Genomic DNA, 8,153 nt, shown 5'->3' with positions numbered 1-8,153 from the left:
GGGAACAGGGGATTTGGCCAAGGGATGGACCAAGCGGGCGGGGGTGACCCTGAGCCTGGAGGGTATTTGGGGGTTGGGAGATGGGGTGGGGGGTGGCTTATTTTGGGGGGACAGGGTGGGCGAGCACAGAGCGAGGGAACAAATCACATCGACATAGCTGGGGGGGTGCTCCATCCAGCGGTGCTTTTTGGGGTATTTGGGACTTTTTGAGCACCTTTCCCCAATCCATGCCTAGCTGGAGTGTGCGATGTGGCCCTAAAGGAACTGCAGCATCTCACTGACTTGTGTCCCTGGGGCACACCTGGGGACAGAGGTGACACGAACTATCCTGGGGCCCCAACAGCCCTGGGCACCACAGAGCCACCGATGAACAAAGCATCGCCACATTCCCAGCACTCATCCCACATGGGGCTATGGGCCCAAGGAGTGGGCTGGGATCTCCCCCCATCCAGGGCTTTGCATCTCCTGCCCCTGAAGAACAAATGCTGTCAGGTCTGGATTTGGGGTGAAAAAGGTGTGTTTTGGGATGCGTCTCACAGTGCTTGTGGGGGTGGTCCTCACCAAGATGCCCCCTGCACCCCCATTGCTTTGGGCACCCCTGGATACATGGTGCTCCCTCTGAGCACTGGGACCCCAGCTGAGACCCACCACTGGGTGCCCTGGCCACCTCCTGCTTCAGTTCCTGACCCAGATGACTTTCTGGTGCCACTTTCCCCAAGAACTGCAACCCTAGGGGATGGCTGTGGCACCTCTCCTGGAGGATGCTGCACTGGCACCATGGTGTGGCAGTGGGTTTGCTGTGCCCTGGGGCTGGAGCATCCCTGCAACCCTCCCTGAAGCTTTAATGAGAGATAAAGGATGGGGCCTGCACGCTTTGCTGACAGCCCCAATTCCACAGCATTGTGCTGATTTTCAAAAAAAAACAAAAAAAGGCCCTTCCTGGGGGCATCCCCCTGGCCCCACTGTTGGTGTTTAATCCACATGGACCGTGTGTTTTCCGCCTGGTTGGAGGAGGATGAAGCACTGAGCCCGGTGGGATGGGAGCACAGCTGCTGGGATTAACCCACAGCGCCGCAATGGGATCAGGGCTTTGTCCCTACCCCGAGGGCACCGCAGAACTGGGGCGTCCCTTCGAGTCCGGTAATGCCCCTTTAGTGCTGGTGGGTTGGGGGGCTCTGACCACAGCCACGCACTTCAGGCACCCTGCATTGCCCTCCCCTGCACAGGGATGCTCGGAGGCATCCTCTGGTGTGGTCCCTATCCCAATCCTAATTCCCATCCCCTTCCAATCCCAATCCCCATCCCAATCCCAATCCTTATCCCCAATTCCCATCCCTGACCCCATTCCAATTCCGGTCCCCCATCTCAATCTCCAATCCCAATTACCATCCCTGACTCCACTCCAATCTCCGTCCCCATTCCAATCCCCCATCCCCAGCCCAAACCTGTCCCCATCCCTGCCCCACGGCCACAGCTCCCACAGTGACAGAGCCCCGGACAGGACAGCACATCAGGGAAAATTTCCAGTCTTCCTCTTTTACAGTCTCTGTCTCCTGCCGCGGAGGGAGCCAACTGGAACAAAATACTCTGTAGAAATACTTCAGTATTTTCCTCTCTCTCGCGCGCTCTCTTTTTCTGGATTGTGAGTACAGCTGTAGATTCAGTGAGCTGGTTCAATTATAATAAAATATACAGTATATATTGTAAATGATGCTGCGGGGCATGGAGCAGTTTCTTTGCATCCCTCCCTCCCACCCCAGCCCCCGGCAGGATGTGGCCCCACGCCTCCCGCTCTGCAGCTCAGCTGCTTTGATCCCTTTCCAGCCCCGTTTCCCAGACAACACAGGCCTCTCCCCCACCCCAGCCCCCGACAAAGGGTTCAGCAGGTGCTGCTGGGGCCGGGAGGACACCCCAGCTCCCTCTGCTGAAGGATCCCTCTCCCATCCTTCCTGTATCCCTGTCTGTGCCAACTACCCCACAGGGAGGGCTCTCACATCCCTGTGCTGAGCACATCAGGGCTCAGCTACAGCCATCTCCTGGCTGTGCTGGCTCTTAAAAGCAAAGTCTGCACACTGCAGGAACCGGGAAGGGATGGACAGACAGCCCAAGGCCAAAGCTCAGCCCCTAAGGGTCCCAACATCCCCAACAACTGGCAACAGCTTCATCAGTCCCCACCGCCCCCATCAGCCACCAACAGCACCATCAATCCCTACTGGTCCCACTGGTCCCTAGTGAACCCCAGCATTCCACATCGATTCGTACGATTCCCCTCTGACCCCCACCAAGCCCTACAGCCTCCATCGGTCCTCCTGACCTCCATCAGCCACGCTGGGCCCCGCTGACCCCCACCAAGCCCTATAACCCCCATTGGCCCCTCTGTCCTCCATCAGCCCCACAAACCCCACTCCCAGGCCTTGGGACCCCCCACCCCGACCCCTACGGGCCCTGGGGTTCCACATTTCTGGTGGGCTCCAGAAGTTTCCAGTGTGGCGGTGACGCAGCGGGCGCAGGGCCGAGCTCGGGCTCCTGCTCTGACTCATCCCCCCAGCACTGCGCATCCCAAGGACTGTTGACGGGAAGGGGAGGGCAGGCTGGGAGCCATCCAGCTCCCATCCATCAGCGCCAAGGAGCCGTGCGGGGCGGGCAGCCGGGGCTTGCGGCTGCGCAGGGCCAGAGAAAGCTTCTGGTTCCTTCCCGGGCCCCGCTGCAATTTCCATTAATAGCCAGCTGCGCCTGCCGGCTAAAAATAACCATCGGGACGTGTTCATAAGGCCCTACAGCCGCTCCACACCACCGCCCTGCACACCATGGCCGAGCGCCGCGTGCCCTTCACCTTCCTCAGCAGCCCCAGCTGGGAGCCTTTCCGCGACTGGTACCATGGCAGCCGCCTCTTCGACCAGTCCTTCGGGATGCCGCACATCCCTGAGGACTGGTACAAGTGGCCCAGCGGCAGCGCCTGGCCCGGATATTTCCGTCTGCTGCCCAGCGAGAGCGCCTTGCTGCCCGCCCCTGGGTCGCCCTACAGCCGCGCGCTGAGCCGGCAGCTGAGCAGCGGCATCTCCGAGATCCGGCAGAGCGCCGACAGCTGGAAGGTCACCCTGGATGTCAACCACTTTGCTCCCGAGGAGCTGGTGGTGAAGACTAAGGATAACATCGTGGAGATCACCGGTGGGTCTGCGGGGTGGGGTGACGGGGGTACATGGAGGCTATGGGGGATGTGGGGTGGTTGAGTGGACGTATTTGTGGTTGGGGTATGCAGTGAAAATGGAGCCAGATGGGAAAGGGAAAGGGAAGGGAAAAGAAAGAGCTTGGGAAAGGTGGAAGGGAAAAGGAAAAAGGAAAAGGCAAAAAGGAAAAGGGAAAGGGGAAATGGAAAAAGAGAAAAGGAAAAGGGAAATGGGCGAAGGGAAAAGGAAAAAAGAGAAAAAGGGAGAAGGGAAACGGGAAATAAGAAAGAGGGAAAAGGGAAATAGGGATGGAAAGGAAAAGGGAAAGAAAAGAAAGGGGGACGGAAGGAGAAAGGGGAAAGTGAAAAGGAAGGAGGGAAAAGGAAAGGAAATAGGGAAGGAAAGGAAAAGGAAAGTGAAAAAGAATGGGAGAGGAAAGAAAAAGGGAAAGAGGGAGGAGAAGAGAGGAGAGGGAAAAGGAAAAAGGAAAAGGAAAGGTAAGTGAAAAAGGAAAAGAGAGAAAAGGAAAGAAAAAGAAAAGAGAGAGAAAATGATAAACTAACAGAAAAGGCATAGGGTTACAAGTGCATTCCAGGGATGACTCACAGTGTACACAGTGTGCTGGGTGCAGTCCCAGCCCCACACTGCTATTATGTGCAGCTCATGGTAGGGATGTGACCTGTGCCCCATAGGGACAGAGGTGTCAGTGCCAAGGGGCAGAGCCAGGCCCCACAGCACCCTGAGCATCCCTGCATGCCCGGGAGGGGGCTCAGCAAGGGATGCTGTGACAAAACACAGACCCCATGGCACGGGGCCAGCAGTCTGCCCGGCACAAAGGGAAGCTGAAACAAAGGCATTGGAGATGGGTTGGGTCCACCATCACCCTCTGTTTTCTGCCCTTAAATTTAGGGGCTTCCCCTGTAGGGACACAGGTGTCTCCCATCACTCAAGCAGGAGTGCTCCCATCCCAGTGCTGATGGGACAGGGAAAGGCAAACCACAACTGTGGAAACCTAATGGGCACCAACCCTTTGCTGTTTATTCCTTCCAGGCAAGCATGAAGAGAAACAGGATGAGCACGGCTTCATCTCCAGGTGCTTCACCCGCAAATACACGTAAGTACCAGGCTGGGGAGAGAGGGGACGTACAACCTGCCCATCCCCAGCTCGCACACTGGGGTTGTCATTGGCCCCAGTGGGAGACACAGAGAAATTTGGGGATTTTCTGACCTCTCCCCTCTCCCCACAGCCTCCCCCCTGGTGTGGAAGCCACAGCCGTGCGCTCCTCGCTGTCCCCCGATGGGATGCTGACAGTGGAAGCCCCGCTGCCCAAACCGGCCATCCAGTCATCTGAGATCACCATCCCTGTCACCGTCGAGGCCAAGAAGGAAGAACCAGCCAAGAAGTAGGAGGAGGCCCTGCTGCTGTCCCTGCCACGCACCTCACATGCCTGCCCCCAGCTCCTGCCCCCCTTTGTATTTTTTATTTGGTACTCACCCATCACCCCAGTGCCTTGAATAAACATGGAGGAAAAGAGAAAAATGATGGGAATAAAAGTGATGGAAGAATTTTGCCCTGTGTCTGCTGGCCACATCCTACAGCCTACATGTCATTTCTCACACCCCATACCCCACATCTGGACAACACAGGTCTCCAGAGTCGTAGGATCATAGAATAATGGGTTATCCTGTGTTGGAAGGGATCCATAAAGATCACTGAGTCCAACTGCTGGCTCCATGCAGGGCCATGTCCCTGCTCCCCACACCCTGGGTTTCAGCACTGTGGGTCTCCAACATCCCAAGGTTAATGTCCTGGTCTCCACGTCGTGGGGATCTGACACCTTGGGTCTCCAGAGTCCTGAGTCTCAACATTACATATCTACTACACTCGAGGTCACAACATCCCATTCTCCAACACCATTGTGACCAGTATCCAGGGTCCCCAAAATTCCACGTCTCCCATCTCCCAGATCTCAGCATCCCATTTCTCCTCCATCCCAGGTCCCTAAAACCTCAGATCTCAGCACTTTGGGTCTCAACATCTCAGCTTTTCTCTTCTCCAAAGCTCTGAGCATCACCACCTCAGATCTCAATATCTCATATATCCAACCTGCTGCATATCCCCATCCTGATGCCAACACCCTGGGTCTCTACATCCCATAAAACAAGCACCCCCTGCAGCTTGCAGGGAAGCTTGGGCAGAAGCTCAGGAGGTCAGAACAGGACTCCCAACCCAGCAGCATGCCCCCATTCACAAATCCTTCTGGGATGCACAGCCTCCACCCCATTATGCTCCTTCCTTTCACCCCATTGGGATGAGTTGGGCAGATGGGGCTTTGCACAGCTCCAGCCCCAGCTCAAGGAGCCGGGCACAGTGTCAGGATCCCCACACCCCTCCTGTGCCCACACCTCCATGCAAGGGTCAGGGCTGGCCCTAGATGGCCAGGCTGCCGGCGGCCGTGTTCCTGCTCCTACAAATCCCCCTAATCCCCCCTGAGTCATCCCGCAGGCAGGCAATGACCGGGGAGGAATCCTACAGCCATGGGGCTCCTCTGTCAGCCCAGCCCCCCCAGAGCACTGGGACCCCCCAGGGTACGCGTGTAACATTATGGGATGGGTGGCCACAGAAACCAGTGATGGAGACAGTTGCCATAGCGAGAGCAGTGCCAACCCTAGGGATCAGCAACGGACACCTCGGCTTTCTGCATAGGTGGGGAATAAATACACGTCACCCAGTGCAGCAGGGTGGCACCGCACCTGGAAGTGGCACCGTGTGCTGCCCCAGCCCCAGGCACCTTTATCAGCACGGCAGTGCTGTGCCGTGCCCCAGGGCTGGGCACAGGTGGAGAGGCAGCAGCACAGCCTGGCCGTGGGCGAGTCAACAACACCCACTTTGGGTGTTCGGTTTCCAAGGGAGGGGATTATTTTTACAGGGTGAGTCAGCGCACACCGTGCTGAGTGGAAAAAGCTGCTGGGAGGCAGTGAGGCAGGGACAGGCAGAGCGTGGCCATGCACAAAGCACAGAGACTATCCCCATGGGTTCCCCAGCACACGTTGGGCCAGGGGAAAGGACAGCCCAAGGTCCCCAAAGCCAAGGGTGGGAAGGGGACATCAATGGTTGGGGATGATTACAATTGGGAAGGTGATACCAACACTGGTTGGGAAGGAGGGGGGGCACCAACATGGGTTAGGAAGAAGTGGATGCCAACAGCTGGGAAGGGACATCAGGAGGTTCCCCGAGGCCAAGGATGGGAATGGGATGCCAAGGTTGGGGACACCAGGAGGTCCCCAAGGCTGGGGACACCAGGAGGTCCCCAAGGCCAAGAGTGGGAATGGAACACTAATGGTTGGGGATACCAACGCAGGTTGGGAAGAAGTGGATGTGAATTGTTGGGAAGAGGTGGATGCCAAGCCGCCCTCCAGCCCCCAGGAACTCGAGAGACGCAACAGAAGTAAGCAGCGCTGACGTCAGATCTGTAAGTTTATTTTGCTCAATGTACGACGGCTACATAATGACTCACATTCATGATATTCCATCACTGAGGAAAACTGCTAAGAATGGTCCGTGTGTGAAATAATTCCTTACAGAAACACGGAGTTGGAAAAATAATCACTGATTAGACCTTAAAAATAGTTCACTGCATAACATGACAAAAAGCACAAACAAAGGCTCATTCAAAGAACACAGTCATTGTTCTCCTACACTGTAATAGTTATAATTTCACCATGACGAACACCAGACATTAAGATTAAGCTAACACTGGTGTTTTCTTTTGCTTTTTTTTCCTTTTTAAAAACAAAATCATATATAATTGCATGTCACTATAGCAACATCCATAACAGATCAGTTTGTTACGATCACTATTTGGTAGAGCAAACTTTACCCCCAAAAGAAAAATAAATTAAAAAACTTTAAAAAATTTTTGAAGACTATTTTGTCATAGGAATACATAACATCTACAGTATAAGTTAATAAATTTCAAGCTACTGTATAGAAATACGACACTAGCATGCACAATATTGTATCAATAGAGTAATGGAGCAGTAATCATTTCACTGGAGAGACAGTATCATAGGCAAGTGCATTTCTTAAAAAATGAAAGAAACCATTCAAGCTGCTTAAAAATCAATCCCTGACCCCACTCCCCTTTGAGCCCTCTCGTGCCATCTCTCCTGCGCAAGTTTCCTAAAGCAGCCAGAGCCAAAGCCAGAAAGGAAAACAAACAAACGAAAAACAACAGGTTTTGTAATTCCAGTAAATCACTTCCAAATTGTACAGCCAGGACAACACTGCTCACTGGACACCAAGGGGAAAACCGAGGGGAGGGAAGAAGGCTACGCAGATCCTCCAGTCCACGGCGTTGCCGCAGGCTGTCAGCCCGGGCACGGCTCTGCGAAGGCACCCCAAGGAGCAGCTGTGGGGCCGTGGCATCGCCGCGCCGCTCCACCCCGCTGCGGGATGGGGAAACACACAGCTCTGGGCCGGAAGCTCTGTGGGGCAGCAGTGAACTTCCAACAGTTAGGTAACAAAATTCACTCAAAATGGGGTAAATCTTACCTGCTAAGCAACTCAGATGGCCCTCTCCCACCCCCTGCCGGATAAGAGATTTGGAAAAGGTTTGGTTAAGAAGAGAACTAAGTTCCTGGGCTCCTGATGCTTGATAGAAATGTCTATGATTGTAGCTCTTCCCTTGAGGATTTCTCTACCAAATTAGTTTCTAAGCTCCTGAAGTTCACTCATTACACCACAAGCTTCCCCAGGAGAAAGAAATCGCACCTGGCTTCCCTGGTGACAAACAAGGGAGCCCGGGTGCCTGAGATCTGCTGACAAACCTCATGGTACAGTGGGAGAAAGTCAGGCAGAGTGAAATGGCAGTGCAATCCCTGAGGAAGCAGCTGTGGCACCTTAAATCAGGATGGTCTTTGAAATACCAAACACAGTACATGACATACAGACCTGAATTCTCTTTTTTTTTTAATTATTATTAT

The 8,153-nt window shown here is 54.5% G+C and overlaps 1 protein-coding gene across 1 annotated transcript; it reads left to right on the top strand.

The window, feature by feature from the left end:
- Window positions 1-2,717: 2,717 nt before the first annotated feature.
- HSPB1 (heat shock protein family B (small) member 1) lies at window positions 2,718-4,737 on the top strand. The gene is made up of 3 exons (XM_003211698.4): window positions 2,718-3,168; window positions 4,218-4,281; window positions 4,415-4,737. The coding sequence occupies exons 1-3, from the start codon at window positions 2,808-2,810 to the stop codon at window positions 4,572-4,574; spliced, it is 585 nt and encodes a 194-aa protein (XP_003211746.1). The 5' UTR covers window positions 2,718-2,807; the 3' UTR covers window positions 4,575-4,737.
- The last annotated feature ends 3,416 nt before the right edge of the window (window positions 4,738-8,153 follow it).

Source organism: Meleagris gallopavo, chromosome 21, assembly GCF_000146605.3.
Source record: "Meleagris gallopavo isolate NT-WF06-2002-E0010 breed Aviagen turkey brand Nicholas breeding stock chromosome 21, Turkey_5.1, whole genome shotgun sequence".
NCBI classification, from domain to species: Eukaryota; Metazoa; Chordata; class Aves; order Galliformes; family Phasianidae; genus Meleagris; species Meleagris gallopavo.
The sequence above is the reverse complement of the archived record's forward strand: the minus strand, read 5'-3'. Positions and strand labels throughout refer to the sequence as shown.